The 18,044-nt window shown below is 37.7% G+C and overlaps 4 protein-coding genes and 1 pseudogene across 4 annotated transcripts; all 5 read right to left on the reverse strand.

Annotated features, from left to right (window-relative positions):
• Positions 1-3,569: 3,569 nt before the first annotated feature.
• On the reverse strand, positions 3,570-5,872 carry LOC101306288 (cytochrome P450 704C1-like). Its single transcript, XM_004309207.1, has 6 exons — positions 5,582-5,872; positions 5,281-5,496; positions 4,599-4,889; positions 4,183-4,503; positions 3,857-4,060; positions 3,570-3,767 (listed from the first exon to the last, which is right to left on the reverse strand). The coding sequence occupies exons 1-6, from the start codon at positions 5,870-5,872 to the stop codon at positions 3,570-3,572; spliced, it is 1,521 nt and encodes a 506-aa protein (XP_004309255.1).
• Positions 5,873-7,731: 1,859 nt separating this feature from the next.
• On the reverse strand, positions 7,732-10,191 carry LOC101306579 (cytochrome P450 704C1-like). The gene is made up of 6 exons (XM_004309208.1): positions 9,725-10,191; positions 9,422-9,637; positions 8,786-9,073; positions 8,369-8,689; positions 8,037-8,240; positions 7,732-7,929 (listed from the first exon to the last, which is right to left on the reverse strand). Exons 1-6 carry the CDS (start codon positions 10,013-10,015, stop codon positions 7,732-7,734), a joined length of 1,518 nt encoding a protein of 505 aa, XP_004309256.1. The 5' UTR covers positions 10,016-10,191.
• Positions 10,192-11,556: 1,365 nt separating this feature from the next.
• LOC101306873 lies at positions 11,557-12,057 on the reverse strand (annotated as a pseudogene).
• A 900-nt stretch (positions 12,058-12,957) lies between these two features.
• On the reverse strand, positions 12,958-15,275 carry LOC101307167 (cytochrome P450 704C1-like). The gene is made up of 6 exons (XM_004309209.1): positions 14,950-15,275; positions 14,428-14,643; positions 14,054-14,338; positions 13,651-13,971; positions 13,292-13,495; positions 12,958-13,155 (listed from the first exon to the last, which is right to left on the reverse strand). The coding sequence occupies exons 1-6, from the start codon at positions 15,259-15,261 to the stop codon at positions 12,958-12,960; spliced, it is 1,536 nt and encodes a 511-aa protein (XP_004309257.1). The 5' UTR covers positions 15,262-15,275.
• A 677-nt stretch (positions 15,276-15,952) lies between these two features.
• Positions 15,953-17,959, reverse strand: LOC101307449 (cytochrome P450 704C1-like). Its single transcript, XM_004309210.1, has 6 exons — positions 17,660-17,959; positions 17,363-17,569; positions 16,986-17,276; positions 16,582-16,905; positions 16,248-16,451; positions 15,953-16,168 (listed from the first exon to the last, which is right to left on the reverse strand). The coding sequence occupies exons 1-6, from the start codon at positions 17,957-17,959 to the stop codon at positions 15,953-15,955; spliced, it is 1,542 nt and encodes a 513-aa protein (XP_004309258.1).
• Positions 17,960-18,044: the final 85 nt, after the last annotated feature.

Below are 18,044 nucleotides of genomic sequence, written 5' to 3' on the forward strand. Positions count from 1 at the left end.
CTTCATCCTCCTCGATTGTTACCCTTTGAGAAAAGAAAAACAGACCCTTTTCATTTTCGATTGGATCATACCGAGCTCATAGTCAGATAACTTCCTCCTCGATTGAGTAGTTAGTAGTTACCCTGGTTTAATTTCATAAATTTAAACGGGTTAATGGGATTCAAAAGATGGAGGACTGATCCATCTCCATTCTCCAGTCATGATCGCCGCCCTCGTTCTCCGTCATCTTCTCTCCGGTCACTAGGGTAATAATGATATAAGTGATTTTATTTTTACTGCGTTTTCAGTTTTTTTTTTTTTAAGTCTGCTAACCTAACGGTGGTATAGTTCTGTTAGTCCATGTTAGCTGGTTCAAGTGCACCACGGTGCACTGAATCCGCTCCGGTTTTGTGGCAAAAATTACTGCCAAGCTCAATGCTACAGCAGCGGAAAACAACAAAAGGAGCAGTACTTGTCTTTCTCGTTGGATTTGAATTGCAGGACTGGATGTTATATGGCCTGCATGGGTTGGAGAATCGAGATGAGCAAGGCTTGGCCGAAGCGCAAGCTGGTCCACCATTTCATCAGCCTGTACCAATTGGGACGCAATCACTGAGGGCGAGGACATACCTCTTTACGTTCTCTGCAGCTACTCAATCTGCTATGACACCCTGTTTTGTACTATTTGTTCATCGGATTTCAAGTTTTAGTCGACACTATAAACTAGGTAGGCACTTCAGAAAAGCAAAGGTCTTTTTTTTTTTTTTTGCCGACTACTTGGCATTGACGAATAACTGATAGCTGGATGAATTAAGCATGAAATTGATTTTCACCGATTGGAGCACATTCTAAAACTCATGTTTTACTAATTGTGTGATTAAGAAATATGACTATTTCATATATAGAAGGGGCTTTGCATACAAGGTTTGGTACGATATATAGGAGGTTCGTGGGAGTGTGATGAGGGACATGGCTAAGATAATGTTAATCATGTTATGTAATACACACATCCATATATACATCAGATACACCGTAGAATTTTGGTTATTACTGCTGTAGAAAGTTTGATTATATTTTAAATTACCAAAATTAACCCTGTTGGGAGAAAGACCTCCGGATAGAGAGAACGGGACTTGGGAGAAACTGAGAAAGTTAGAGAAGAATCCACTATCAGTGAAAAACAAAGGGTCATACTGTCACAGGCTTATTGGGCAAAGGAACCAAACAGTTTATGTAAAAGGGAAATGTTGGTTTTTTATTTTTTTTATTTTGACGATGTAAGGGAAATGTTGGTTGATCGAGGACAGAAGAAGAAGAAGAGGAGGAGGAGGGACACAAGATCGAGCACAGAATCTAATAGTTGGCCTTTGATTATCAAATTTCAAATTTTGGTAGTTCTCAACTCTCAATTTTTCATTAATTAGCAAGAGATCAATGTTGTTTTTTTTTCTGGGTTTTTTTTTTCCTGATTTTCTTTGATGCTAAAATCAAATAGGTTTTCTCTGTGTTGCTCTCCTTGCATGCAGCCAAAACCCTAGTTAATACAGTAATATATGAACCATATATACATAGTTTTTTCGGTAAACGACATATCAATAGTATCCCTTATGGTAATCGTTAGATTACTTTAAGTAATAGTTGACCTATTCTTTCATCGTTATCAAGCAATGCTGCAATGGTTATCTTGATCACACAGTTTGAAGATGACAAGGCATTTGAACGCTACTAGGAAAAATAAGAAGATAACATAGACAAAACAAGGTGAATGTAGTTATAAAACTGGGGGTTATTTTTTTTTTTTTTTTTTTTTTTGTAACAGGTAAAAAAACAGGGGATTTAAAGGTCTTCACAGACTTGAAGGGGGAGTGGAGTACTCCATGGCCAAATTGTCATTATTAGAATGGAAGACTGAAAAGGTCTGCCTTTGATTTCTTCCATGCATTTGGATCCCTATTGGCACCCCGAGTGGATAGCTACTTTGATATGTAAAGTCAGGGAATAAAAAAAAAAAAGAAAGCTAAAACAGCATTATGTTAAGTACTCTTCATCTTTAAACTTACATTCATGCACATTTTGGAGCCCATTCTCGGATGCACTAAGTTTGAAATGCCTTGTAGTCTCTTCAAGCCATAGTCCCAAAGACAACAAAACGAGCATTTTAATGGGGATCTTTGTCTGCCCATCTTCTGCTGTTCTATTGTTTGACATATGTTGTTTCATGTACTACTTACAAATCAAAAACTTAGCACTGTTTGTCACACAATGCAAAAGATGAGTATCGTAGTCTTTTCATTCGGTGTAACTTCACTAATTAATTATACCTTGCCATAATTAATGAAGTTTGTTTTGAGCACATATTCCACATTTGCAGGATCTGCTTTGTAAACCGCACCTTTGAAAAGGTCGAGAATCCTGTAAGTGTTGTACTTGCATGCAAGCTCGGTCATGTAATCGTGTATCCTAGAAAAGTAGATAAGTTGGTGCACGACAGTTCCGGCCACAGGATGGTATCTCTTGTTCTTGTCACGCAATCTTCGGCTACAGTGTCTAGCCACAACTACAGCTAAAACCATCACTAAACTCGATACTACGGCAGTCGAAACCAAATCCATGACAGTGCTGATCGAAGAAGAATGTAGTAGCAGAGGAAGATAGCTTTTCTGTTATTTGTGCCGATCGACTTCCCTATCCAACTATATATTCAAGCTAGATATTAATTTGCATGGGAACTCAGCAGCTATTGAACAATAATGAAGTGATCAAGCTAGGCTCCACTCCAATAATACATATACGGGGACTGATTGGAGACTAGTAAGATTGACATGCATGGCATTGGCTGGCCAGATCTCCTTCTCGATCACATTCCTTATCACTAAAGTTTTTCAAGATCGCTATGACTAATCATTGAAGCTAGCTTATGAGTTTCTGTCCAGATCGACTAACAGTTCCCTCTCCTCTTTCATTTTTTGTCTACATTTATCATGTGCCCGTGCTCAGCTTACCGCTAACTCAACTGGTTGCTCTCAAACAGGACAGGGAAAGAAGTAAATGATTGTTGGTCCAACAATAGGGCCCCGTGCCAGATATAGACATTTATTTTTTGGAATTTGAGTACTTTTCTCTATATGCCATCCCATGCATGTTACGTACCTAATTGTTCTTTAGTATATGCTATGATTGATAACCGACAGGCCAGGAATGACTTGGATATATACCAGCTAAACCTTTGACACAAAAGGAGCACAGCCATGCTAGGTAGATATGCAGACATGTTTCGTGGCATGGGAAAATTACTGCCAAGCTCAAGCTGTGTTTTCAAACGGTATACTAAAAAACTAAAAACTCTACGCCAGACGCTTAGAGAAACTGTTTCAAACTTGTTCTCATGCGGTCTGTGTTATGCCAAATAATGGTCTTCATCAGAGTACTTTTCCAATAATGCACCAATTTATCAAGCAAATTAACTTTTATTGATTACAATATGAAAGATGATGAAACGGGAACTTGCATTGAACAATATATACTAGATCAAGGATTTTACATAGCAAGACCAGTGATGCACTGAAGGAAGTAGCTATGGCACATGGGACTTAAGGTCTTGCATGCAATAATCTTGGGGAGGCATTCACATAGAGACCTCCATCAATTGGTAGGGTGATCATTGTCTTGTAATTGACAATTTTTTCCTCATCAGCAAGCTTGAATATATAGCTGCCTAAAACCACAGCAGAAAAAATCTTCATCTGTGTATAGGCATGTTCCTTTCCTAAACAAATTCTCGGACCGGCCTGCATGTAATAAAAAAAAAATCTCATCAAAAGTCACATTTTTTCAGAGATAACAGCAAATGTTGAGTGATTTTAATATCTTTTCTTACACTGAAGGCTATGAATTTGTAAGGGCTTGCATCCTGGAAAAGGCCATTTTCGTCGAGCCATCTCTCTGGCCGAAACTCTTCTGCATCATCACCCCAAAGAGATTTCATCCTTCCCATTGCATAAGGTTGGTATACCACCATGTCACCCTTTTTTACACTAAATCCATCTGGCCAGGTATCATCAGAAAAACACATCCTATTGTTCTATAAATGACAGAATCACACAGACAAACTTGTTAGGAAGTAGAATGTGCTATTCGAATCTAGAAAGGAAGTCATTAATTGTAACCTTGCAAGTTTCAGTTGAGCATATTAGATTTATTTACCATTGGAACTACAGGGTAGAGTCTTAATGTTTCCGTCAAAGCTGCATGTAGATATTGCATTTTGTTAAGGGCTTCATCTGTAAGGCTCGCTGCAAGCTCATCAACTCTTAAATCATCTTTCAAATTTGCTACTTCTCTAACTTCCTTTGCAATCTTTTCTTGTATGTGAAGGTGCTTGCACATCATATAAACAAACCATGAAAGAGTGCAAGCTGTCGTGTCTTGTCCGGCGACTGTAACACAGAGGACTATGTCTCTCAAGTACTTTGGATCAGTATCTTTCAATTCCAAACGCCTTGAAACCAAGTCTCTTTTCTTCAGCTGCCATTAATCCTCGCTCATTACATTAGTAATGTTTACACTCTAGATATAAAAGCAATAACAAGCAGGATGACATGGAAGGCTAGGTAACTCACAGATAGGTTGTTTTCTGGACTTTGCAGAGCTTCAATCTTGTTATCGATCAACTTATACACAAATTGATCAACCACTTTGATGTTTTTCTTTAGCTGTGCTTCCTTGCCGATGTTCAAGAAGCGTTTGATCTTCCAGAATTTATCAACATTCCGATACAGGGCAGCTTCTTGTTGCGATTCGAAAGCATGAGAAAACCCTTTACCTTCTTCATCTTTTCCGCTCATGCTGTCTAGTTCGATACCAAGTAGAATCTTTATGATTGAGTCTAAGGTTGCTTTCATAAATAAATCCTTCAAAACAAAATGAACACAATTAAGATTTATGAAGGATAAAATAAATACAACAACTTAAGACCATAAACCAAATAAATATAAAATTGAACCTTCCGAACATGCATGTTTCACATACTAAAACTTCACTAAAACCACCTTTTAGGATGTTACCTACATCCTACCGTATGTGGCAACTAATGTTACATAAAGTCCAACATATCACAAACTTTCATGAAAATAACGTGTTTATACCACATAATGTGAGATACATGTAGTACCCATAAGTATGGTTTTCAGCCTCATATATTTCTTTTCTTTCACAATTAATTAACACGTGCATCACACAAGTATGAGGTTTGTAATAATAATCCAATGTGATTGGCGAAAAACAGAAACGTTGCAAACATACTTGGATCTCTATTGCTTTGTCGCTGGTTGCAGCTTTAAAAATTATGCCGGCAAGTTTAACTGCATTGGTTTTGAAAACTGCCGTACTGAAGTCTCTCACTACTTTTGTTGAGAATTCAGCACTCATCATCTTCCTCTGATGCTGCCATTTTTGCCCATCCACTCCGAAGATCCCATCGCCGACGACATCCGACACAATGTTGTATATAAACGTCCCCTGCATCATGTTGGAAGTATAATTTGAATGGCACATATATACGTATGACTTTAACATTTATATATTTAAGCATTACACATCATACCTTGCCATAGTTGGTGAAGTTTGTTTTGAGCACGTATTCCACATTTGCAGGATCTGCTGTGTAAACCGCACCTTTGAAAAAGTCGAGTATCCTGTAGGTGTTGTACTTGCATGCAAGCGCGGTCATGTAATCGTGTATCCTAGAAAAGTAGATAAGTTGGTGCACGACAGTTCCGGCCACAGGATGGTATCTCTTGTTCTTGTCACGCAATTTTTGGCTACAGTGTCTAGCCACAACTACAGCTAAAACCATCACTAAACTCAATACCACCGCAGTCAAAACCAAATCCATGACTGCTGAAGAAGAATGTAGTAGCAGAGGTAGATAGCTTTCTGATATTTGTGCCGACTTCCCTATCCAACTATGGAAGCTAGATATATGCAAGGGAACTCATTAATTATTGAACAATGATGAAGTGAACAAGCTAGATAGGCTCCACGTCCACTACTCCAATAATGCATATACGTGCATGGACTGAATGGAAACCGGAAAGAAATGACATGGCTGGCCGAATCTCCATCGCACATTCCTTATCACTAAATTGCTAGCTAGGACTAATCAGTGAAGCTAGCTAGCTAGCTCATGGGTTTCTGTCCAGACTAACAGTTCCCCCACTTCTTTCATTTTTCATGTGCATGCCCCATGCTCTGCGTGCGAACCCGATAACGCAACTGGTGCTCTGGAACAGAAGGACAGTGAAAGAAGCAACTGATTGCTGCCTTGCTGGTCCATATATAAATATATATATGCCAAACCACCCGTGCCAGATATAGACATTTCTATTTTTGGAATTTGAGAAAAATTCACTAAACCATGCATGGTACGTGCTTGTTCTTTAGTATATGCTACGTAAGAGCAAGTCCACCTCAAGAGGAAATGCCTGACCCAGACCTTCCCCACATCAAAAGAAGACTCAGCAAAAAAAAAGCGAGTCCACCCATGAATGACTTGGAATTACTTGGAAATATTAGCTAAACCTTGACACAAACGGAGCACAGTCGAAGCTAGCTAGATCTATATGCAGAGACAAATTTTGTGGCATGGGAGTCAGGCAGACTGCCATAGCAAAAGTTACTACTTACTACCAACAACTGCAACAAGCTCAATGCTCCAGCAGCGGAGACCGAAAACCCATGCAAACAAAAGGAGCACTTGTCTTTCTCAGTTTCTCGTTGGATTTGAATTGCAGGTCTGGGTGCTATATGTCCTGCAGGGATCGGAGATGAGCAATAAGGCTTGGCCGAAAACACAAGCTGGTCCACCATTTGATCGGACTTCATCACCGATTTACGTTCTCACCTGCAATCACTGAAGGTAAGCACAGACCGGTTTACATTCTCAACAACTCAATGTGCTATATATGACAGTGTGACACCCTGTCAGCTGCAGATCTTGTTCTATATGTTGATTGGATTTCAAGTTTTGCCTTTCATCTAGTCACTATTAACTACTTGTAACAAAGTTTGGCTAAATATTAACTTACCAAAGTTAATCCTGTTGAGTTTATATGATAAAGAAACAAATACGAGGGTTACTATAGTAAAAGCAACATAATAAAAAAGTGCGGGGATAGAATGAGACTTGGAAGAAGAATCCCACTATCAGCGAAAAACAAAGCAAAAAAACAGTTTATGTAAAAGGGAAAGGTTGGTCGATCGAGGGCAAAAGAAGAAGAAGAAGAGAGACACAAGATCGAGCGGAGAATCTAATGGGTTGGCCATTGATTATCAAATTTCAGATTTTGGTAATTCTCAGCTCTCAATTTTTCATCAGATAGTAAGATTACAATTTTCTTTTCTGGGTTTTGTTTTTCCTGATTTGCTTTATTTGATGGTAGAATCAAATGGTATAGGTTTTCACTGACAGCTCTCCTTTCAGTCGAAACCCTAGTTGATAAAGTAATGAATCATATAGATTATTTTTTTTTTTTTCTGGTAAACGACATATCAACAGTATCCCTTATATATGGTAATCAAAAGATCACTTTAAGAATTTAAGTAATAACTGATCTATTCCTTCATCAAGTTATCAAGCAATGCTTATCTTGATTACACAATTTCAAGATGACAAGGTACTTGAACACTACTAGGAAAATTAAGAAGATAACATAGACAAAACAAGGGTTGCAATGTAGTTATAAAACAGGAGATTTAAGGTCTTGCATGCCCTGATCTCGGGTAGGCCTTCACAAAGAGGCCTCCATCAATTGGGAAGCTGACTGAGGTCTTGTAAGTGACAACTTTTTCCTCATCAGCTAGCTTGAATATGAAGCTGCCTAATAGCACAGCAGAAAGAATCTTCATTTGCATATAAGAATGATCCTTTCCTAGGCAAATTCTTGGACCCGCCTGCATGTAATTACATAATCTCATCAGAAATTACATTCCTTTATGTTTTAACAAAATTTGCAATAGCTAGCAGTGAGTGTTAGATTGATTTCACTATCTTCTCTTACACTGAAGGCTGTGAATTTGAAAGGGCTTTCATCCTGGAAAATGCCATTTTCGTCTAACCATCTTTCTGGCCTAAACTCTTCTGCATCATCTCCCCATAGAAATTTCATCCTTCCCATCGCATAAGGTTGGTATACCACCATGTCCCCCTTTTTGATACTAAATCCATCTGGCCAGGTATCATCAGAAAAACACATCTTTGCATTCTGTGAAAGGCAGCATCACACAGTAAAACATGTTAAGGAGAATGAGTAATTTTAACTTAAAAATGCGAGAAATTATAATGTTGCAAATATGATTGGACACTCAATTTATGAATATTAGATATATCTACCATTGGAACTGAAGGATAGAGTCTGAGTGTTTCAGTCAAAGCTGCATGGAGATATTGCATTTTGTTAAGAGATTCTTGATTAATGCTGGTAGCAAGCTCATCAACAGTTGAAACGTCTTTCAGATTTATAGCTTCTCTGACTTCCTGTGCAATCTTTTCTTGTATATGAAGATGCTTGCACATCATATAAAAAAACCATGAAAGAGTGCCAGCTGTTGTCTCTTGTCCAGCAATAGCAATGCAGAGAACCATGTCTCTCAAGTACTTTGGATCAGTCTCTTTCAATTCCAAAAATCTTGAAACCAAGTCTCTTTTCCTCGACTGCCATCACTCCTCACTTGCATTAGTATTACTAAAATACCAAGTTAGTTCAATTTATTAATATACATCGAACAGATTGCATGGAGAGTAACTCACAGATGGGTCTTCTGGGTTGTGTATAGTTTCAATTTTGCTATTGATTAGCTTGTACAGAAAATGATCTACAACTCTGATATTTTTCTTTATCACTGCTTCCGCACCAATGTTTAAGAACCGTTTGATCTTCCAGGAGATATCAATAAATCGATAAAGGACAGCTGATTCTCCTAACAAATAAGCTTGTGAAAACTGGATACCTTCTTCATGTGTTCCACTCAAGCTGTCTAGATCGATACCAAGCAGAATCTTGATGATTGAATCTAAGGTTGATTTCGTAAACAAATCCTTCCACAGAAAACCAAAATATGTTTCAAAAGATACATATCAGCATAAACCTTCTTCATATATAACAGCATGAACATTCTTCTGTATTCGCATATTTCACATACAAGTTGTTTTTTTTTTTGAGAGGACATACAAGTTGTTTTATCTCGCCTCTTAACTTGTATATATAAAATATTATTGCGATAACCATAAAGACAAAGCTCAGTGGTACCACTTGAGTTGTTGAAGTGATAACATGAGTGCATAAAGTGGTACATATTGATAAAGTAGTCTGAGGTTCACATCCAAAACCAATTGACAAAGTCTTAATGAGGTGACAACATGTAAAGTGAAAAGTTAATAACGTACTTGGATCTCTATTGCTTGGTTTCTAGTTGCAGCTTCATAAATTAGTTGAGCGAGTTTAACTGCATTGGTTTTGAAGACGGAACTGCTGAAGTCTCTCAGTACTTTTGTTGAGAACTCAGAGCTTGATGCCTTCCTCTGATGCCGCCATTTCTCCCCATCCACTGCGAAGATGCCATCGCCCAGTCCATCTGAAAAAATGTCGTACAGGTATGTCCCCTGCAGCAGAAGGTTGGAACCATAAATAACTTAAATGCCACATATACTTCAATTACTATATACATTACAGCTATTCTTCGTACATACCTTTCCATAATTATTGAAGTTTGTTTTGAGCATGTATTCTACATTTGCAGGTTCTACCGTGTAAATTGCACCTTTGAACAAGTCGAGCAACCTGTAAGTTTTGTATTTGCAAGCAAGCTCAGTCATGTAATCGTGCAGCCGAGGGAAGTTGATCAGTTGGTGTACTACAGTTCCTGCAACAGGATGGTATCTCTTTTTCTTATCACGCAATCTTCTGCCATGGAGTCTTATGAGATATATAGCTAAAACTAACACGAAACTTAATGCAAAGGCAGTGGAAGAAAAATCCATGACAGTACTTATTTCCTTGTGATAATAAGATTATACTTCACTTGGGTTTAGGCGATTTGCTTATATGCTGCAGGCTTGCAGAGGAAGAGATCTTTTCCAATTTTGAAGACTATCTCCCACCTTCCAACTATTCTAATTTGAACAAACAATACAACAACTAGGCTCTCATCCACTCCATTAAATTGGCATTGAATATCTTGGTGTTTGGTAGAAGAATGGAACAGACGACATATATTCTGCCCAAATGTCCATCAAACAATCGTTTTATGGCAATGGGGCTTCACATCTCATTGATGTTACTTAGTGAAGCTAATGACTTTATGTCCAGATAAACAGTTCACTATATATTCAACCAAACTCAAGATTAACATTATTTCCCTCATTACCAAGTACATTAGGTGATCCTCTAAATACAACTCCCACCGATTCCCATCATGCTGCATACCCCCTACTGCTTGTAAGTTTGATCCCTCTTTCCTTCATCAATGACTTTATTTTCTTTCATTGATTCTACAAGCTTTGGCATGTATATCACAAATGCTAGCTAACAGTATGGTTCCTCATGATCGAGTCCATGGCTAATTACTCTTTAACTTTTTGTCCATGTTTAGAAATTCCTTGCTCTGCTTACTTGTGCTCTAGAACACAATGATTTCGGTAATTGTCAAGAATCAAAATCAACAATAATAAATCCTTTCAATTGTTTGTTTGTTATCAGCTGCTTTGTTTTCGGTTATCTCTTGGTCCTCACACACAAGGTTTCTCTACTTGTATATTTCGCTATGTAATAATGCAAAACACCTAAATTTTATCAAAGTTCCCAACCAGCACGCATGTGAAGACTTCAATATGTAGGGTGATATGGTCCTGTAATAGACCACTCTATTTTCATTACTCATCTTGAATATGTAGCAGCCTAGAAACATAACAGAGAAGATTTTCAACTTCCTCTAACAAAAAACTGTTTCTAGACACTCTTTTCTCCAGCAATTAATGACAAGTTTATATTTCTTTCGATCACGATCATGGGAGCTATAAGATGTCAGTGTTATGATTGGTTATCCTCACCTTGAAGCTTATGATTGCAGACATGTTAGTGTTATCATTCATCGAAATTTAGTAGCTTATGTGTGAAAGTAAATCAATCCATTCACGGTAATTGTCAAAACCAGAAAAGCGTAAAACATTATTGATTACAGTGATGAAGATGATCGAAAATACAAGCTTAGGCTCATCTAGTTTGAAATACAAGCTTTTCGTATGAAACATTTTACCTCATTGAGAACTCATGGATTATCGATGGAGAAACTTAGAAAGCGTCATCGTTCAAGTAAATAAGGTTCTCCAAAGGTGGATGAAGAGATCTTACTTGAGTAACAAATCCTCAATGAGGTAAATGTTCCATGACATATCTAGATGACAACTAGAAAGGCTAGAAAGATACGTACTTGGATATCTAATGCTTGGTTCCTGGTCAAAGCCTCATAAATAATGCTAGCAAGTTTCACAGCATTGGTTTTGAAGACTGTACCGCTGAAGGCCTAAAGTCTCCTGAGTACTTTTGTTGAGAACTCAGAGCTCGAGGCCTTCCTTTGATGCCGCCACTTTTGGCCATATCCACTGCAAAGATGCCATCACCCAGACTATCTGACAAAATGCTGTACAGATATGTCCCCTGCAGAAGCAGATAAAATCTACATATAACTCAAATACTGTCATCACATGCTTGAATATTTACATCACAATATGGAAGCTATATATGTTCATCTTACCTTGCCATAGTTGGTAAAGTTTGTTTTGAGCATGTATTCCACATTTGCGGGATCTGCAGTGTAAACTGCAGTTTTGAACAAGTCTAGCACTCAAAGTTTTGTATTTGGATGCAATATCCTATGGAAGTTGATCAGTTGGTGCAAGACAGTTCCAGCAATGGGATGGTATCTCTTTTTCTTATCACACAATCTTCTGGCATTGATCGTAATCACAACTACAGCTAAAGTTACTGCTAAACTCAAAGCAACGGCAGTGGAAGAGAAATCCATGACGTGTTTAGGGTCCCTTATGTAGCATAGAACTTTGTTTGTTTATGCAGACTCCCAATCCCCGGTTAAATTAGCATTCTGAAGTGGTTGAGTATAGAACACACAAGTACGGATAGAAAGGCTCCACTAGAGTAAAGATGTTAACTGATAGTGCATATTGCATTGCATTCCTTGATATTAACAAGCTTTCTGTCTATACTTCTACAGTAACTAAAATTTCCTGCATTACAACTTAGGTGATCCTTCAAGAACAGTCTGCTCTTTCCTTCGTTGACTACTTAATTTTGTTTCATAAATCCTACAAGCTAGCTCTGGCATGAATAGATTATCACAAGACTGTAGATAACAGAATGGTAATGGTGTGAGGAACAAAAAGATGACTAATTTCTCTCCAATTTTTTGTCCACATTTTTCTTATGCCAATGTTCTGCTATTTGAGAGCAGATAACTTGTGGTCCAAAACACAAGGACAATAATGGAGCACTGGATTTGAATTTCTACAATAATGGTGCTCAACGAACCATGCCAAAGATCTCAAGGCCTTGCTAATTGTTCTGTCCCAGTTGTTCTCTTTTTTATGTATATCTGATCATTGTCTTGTAATTGAACACTCTTTTCTCATCATCTTCTGGATTATCTGTTTAGGATATATGTGAAGCAACACTCGGATCAAACGGAGAATAGTAATTCCTTATAATTAATGTCACAATAAGCAACATGCTTTATTGTGGTAAAGAACAACACAGTAATACATACATTATTACAGTAGATCATCAATACAAGGCATTTCACACTTTCACAGAACTAATACACAAAGGAGTTTATGTGGAGTACAGGGAAACAAAGTACAAACAAGATGTATAAGTGCAAGGGTGCAGTGAAAGATGCTAGAACTAACATCTAAGATCTTTCAAGCTCCAATCTTGGAGACGCAAGCACGTAGAGTCCCCCATCAATATAGAGGTTGATCATGGTCCTGTAATTGACCCTTATTTTCTTTTCGCTCAGCTTGAATGTGTAGTATCTTAAAAGCACAGCAGAAAAGATCTTCATCTCCCTATAAGCAAATTCTTTTCCTAAGCAAATTCTGGGACCAGCCTGTGTAAACAGAATAATTTCCATGTTTTATGTAGAACTTTATCCAGCAAACTACACAGAAAAGTCCTTTGCTTTGTGCTTCATTTAGAAGTTCCAGATTGAGAGTGGAGTAATACAAAATACACTATATATATACCTGGAAGGCTGTGAATTTGAAAGGGCTTTCTGGCTGGAAAGTGCCATTTTCATCGAGCCATCTCTCTGGCCGAAACTCTTCTGCATCATCACCCCATAGAAACTTCATCCTGCCCATGGCATAAGGTTGGTATGCTATCATATCCCCTTTCTTGACACTGAATCCATCTGGCCAGGTATCATCGGAAAAACAGACCTTTGCAGTCTACAAATGACAGCAACAAACAAACTCGTTACAAAGTAATGTAAGCAATTCAAACTATCAGCTTAGCTTGTAGAATAATACTTGTACATTATAATCATCTGTTTTTTTTTTTTTCCGAACATGTGTTAAATTCAATTAATATTCTTATATTTTACCACTGGAACTGCAGGGTACAGTCTGAGAGTCTCAGTCAAAGCTGCATGGAGATATTGCATTTTGTCTAGGACTTCTTCAGTAAGGCTGGCTGCAAAGTCATCCACGCTTGAATTATCTTTCAGATTGGTTGCTTCTCTAACCTCCTGTGCAATCTTTTCTTGTATACGAGGATACTTGCAGATCATATAAAAAAGCCAAGAAAGAGCAGTAGCAACAGTGTCTTTCCCGGCAATAATAAAATTGACCCCCATGTCTTTAATATACTTTGGATTGGTCTCTTTCGTTTCCAAAAGCCTTGAAATAAAGTCTCTTTTTTTTAGCTGCATTCATGGACAGTATGTTGATAATAAGATGCTAAATTAACTCAGCCTAAACAAACAGATGGGATAGAAGGTAACTCACAGGTAGCTCTGACTTATGGACTGCATCTATCTTGCTTGTGATTAATTTATACATAAATTGATCTACCATTTTGATATGATTTTTTAGCACTGCTTCAGAACCAATGTTTAAGAACCGCTTGATCTTCCAGAAGAAATCGACATATCGATAGAGGATAAATTCGTTTGCTTCATTAAAGACATAGGAAAACTGGATACCGTCTTCATTCTTTCCACTCGTTGTGTCTAGGTCGATACCAAGGAGAATCCTGACGATTGAGTCTAAGGATGATTTCATAAGCAAATCCTTCCAACAAAAACAAAGATTAGTGTATTGGTAAAGCAAATGAAATAACAATGCACTGGGATAGCTAGAAGCATTGCACTCTAGCTTACTTGGATTTCTATTGCTTGGTTGCAGCTTACAGCTTCAGAAATTATTTTAACAAGTTTTACTGCATTGGTTTTGAATACTTGCAGACTGAAGTCTTTCATTATTTTGGTTGAGAATTCATAGCTTGAGAGCTTCCTCTGATGCTGCCAACTTTCCCCATCTACAGTGAAAATACTATCCCCTGCAATATCTGACAAAATGCTGTGGTGGTACGAGCCCTGCATGACCCCCAAAAGTGGAACTGATGATTTATAACTTGAAAGCCACATATTTCACTTAATACATTACTTTTCATGTAAGAATACGTAAACTTGAGACAAGCTATATGGTGCTGGGACATTTATCATAATGACAAACTTGTAAAAATGTTGCAAGTGAAGTGATTACCTTTAGTAGAACTATACTTACCCAAAAACAAACTCTTTTTATCATAATGACAACAAATTTGTTGTCATGTCCATAAACTTGGGTATTACATACATGAACGTACCTAAGAATTCCCCAAGATATATATAATAATATACCTTGCCATAATTTGCAAAGTTTGTTTTGAGCATGTATTCAACATTTGCAGGATCTGAGGTGTAAACCTCACTTCTGAAAAAGCCAAGCAACCTGTAAGTTCTGTATTTGCATGCAAGCTCAGTCATGTAATCGTGCAGCCGATGGAAGTTGATCAGCTGGTTTAAGACAGTTCCGGCAACAGGATGGTATCTCTTTCTCTTCTGAGTCTTCTCACATAATCTTCTGGCATGAAGTCCAACCATAAAGATAGCTAAAAGAATTGCTGCTAAACTTACAGTTAGTGGTTGTAAGGAAACGGAAAGAAAATCCATGACGCTCAGTAATATTGAATACTTGAGCTTATGCTGCATATGTAGGATTCGGCAGCACATTATATTAACTTCGATGGAAAGAAAAATAAAGGTGATTAGGTCCAACCAAATTGTTAGCTGGATTGTTATTACTTCAAGATGTGGAACCTCAATATCCGTTTGTGAAAGGTATATCTATAACTTCTTTTTCTCATCAAGACCATTAACGGTGCCATTATAATTCGATCTGTTTCAGCACCCATTCGGTCTTAATTTCACATCTGCCTTACCTAATCTTGGTGAGGCATGCAAATGAAGGTCCCCATTATATGAAGAGTGATCAAACACCTGGTATGCACACTGCACAGCTCAAATACACAAAGACGGATCGAATACATTCTCATCAGCACATTTTGAACAGAAGACATGATCTAAGCCCTGCTTTCATCACAATCACTGCATTCATTATAGACATACTGTAATTGGAACATATTTTTGCCTAAAAGGGTGTCAAAGAATAGATTCTTACTGTAATGGGAACATGTTGCAAATGTCTTACATGATTGTAAGAAACCTGAATGTTATTATTACAAGGGGGAATAATCCAGCCAACATACACTACCGCACATTATAAGTTTATAACTAATCAAGAACCTGAAGATTACCAGGCCAGGGAGTTTATATAGCAAAGACAATGAAAGATGTTTAGACTTTAGAGCATGGGATTTAAGGTCTTCGATTCATTCCTTAATCTTGGGAAGGCATGTAAATAAAGTCCCCCATCGATTTGGAGGCTGACCATCGTCTTGTAGTTGACCACTTTCTTCTCATCAGCTAATTTAAACATATAACTGCCTAAGAGTACAGCAGCAAAGATCTTCATATACATATAAGCATGTTCCTGTCCTGGACAAATTCTTGGACCAGCCTGAGGTCACAAAATAATTGTCATTAGAAATCAGAAAAACTTAACGATTATTAGCAAGTATTTCTGTAGATTTTTTTACCTGGAAGGCGGTGAATTTGAAAGGGCTTTCATCTTGGAATTGGCCATTTTTGTCAAGCCATCTCTCTGGCCGAAACTCTTCTGCATCATCACCCCATAGAAATTTCATTCTCCCCATAGCGTAAGGTTGGTATATCACCATATCCCCTTTTCTAATACTAAATCCATCTGGCCATGTATCATCAGAAAAACACATTTTTGCATCCTATGAATGACACCATCACAAAAACAAACTTGTTAAGATGTGGAACAAGTAATTCAAATCCAGAACTGTGAGGAATTCAAGTATCATTAGACATTCAACTAATGCATATAAGAAACTAAGAATTACTTACCATTGGAACTGCAGGATAGAGTCTGATTGTTTCAGCCAAAGCTGCATGGAGATATTGCATTTTCTTAAGGGCTTCATCAGTAAGGCTTGCTGCAAGCTCATCAACACTTGAATGGTCTTTCAGATTTATGACTTCTCTAACTTCCTGTGCAATCTTTTCTTGTATATGAAGATGCTTGCACATCATATAAAGAAACCATGAAGGAGTAACAGCCAGTGAGTCTTTTCCAGCAACCAGAAAACTGAGGACCATGTCTCTTAAGTACTTTGGATCAGTCTCATTCAATTCCAGAAGTCTTGAAACAAAGTCTCTTTTCGTTATTAACTGCCATTCATCTTGAGTGTATTAATATCATAAATACCAAAAGATTAATCTTAGACAAAGATGGCATGGAAGGTACTCACAGATTGTTTATCTTCTAAATGATGGATTATTCCAATCTTGCTTTTGATTAAATTGTACACAAATTGATCTATCACAATACTATTTTCCTTTAGCGCTGCTTCCCTACCGATGTTTAAGAACCGTTTTATCTTCCAGAAAATATCAATAATCCGAAGTAAGGCAGTTTCGTTTGCTTGATCAAAAGCGTTGGAAAACCGGTTCCCTTCTTCATTTGTTCCACACAGGCTGTCTAACTCGATACCAAGTAGAATCTTAACGATTGAATCTAAGGATGATTTCATCAATAAATCCTTCAAGAAAACACCACGATATTTGTATCATTTTCAAAACAATGACAAGAAAAATGCTATGTGATTAGTAAACAATGCAAACTTACTTGGATATCTATTGCTTGGTCACAGGTTGCAATTACACGAGCAAGTTTAACTGCACCAAGTTTGAAGACTGCACTGCTGAAGTCTCTCAGCATTTTGCTTGAGAATTCGGAGCTCAATGCCTTCCTCTGATGGCGCCATTTTGCCCCATCCACAGCAAAGATCCCATCGCCCAGAACATCTGACAAAATGCTATGCAGGTACAACCCCTGCAGCATATTGGAACTATATGAATGCCACATTTTTGCCAAATAAGTAACTGATTAAATTCAAATTGTACAGCTACATAATCATCATACCTTTCCATAATTTGCAAAGTTTGTTTTGAGCATATATTCCACATTTGCAGGATCTACGGTGTAAACTGCACTTCTGGATAAGTGGAGCAATCTGTAAGTTGTGTATTTGCATGCAAGCTCCGTCATGTAATGATGCAGCCTAGGGAATTTGATGAGTTGGTTCAAGGCAGTTCCAGCAACAGGATGGTATCTTGTTTTCTTCTCACACAATCTTTCGTTCCGGTGTCTGATCAGAAGCATAGCTAAAGTTACTGCTAAAGTTAATGCTATGGAAGTGGAAACAAAATCCATGACACTCATAACCATAATGAATAGTTCAGCAGTATATTCAAGAGAGAGAGAGAGAGAGAGAGAGAGAGAGAGAGAGAGAGAGAGAGTATTAGTT

This window comes from Fragaria vesca, linkage group LG7 (assembly GCF_000184155.1).
Source record: "Fragaria vesca subsp. vesca linkage group LG7, FraVesHawaii_1.0, whole genome shotgun sequence".
In the NCBI taxonomy this organism is placed as follows: domain Eukaryota; kingdom Viridiplantae; phylum Streptophyta; class Magnoliopsida; order Rosales; family Rosaceae; genus Fragaria; species Fragaria vesca.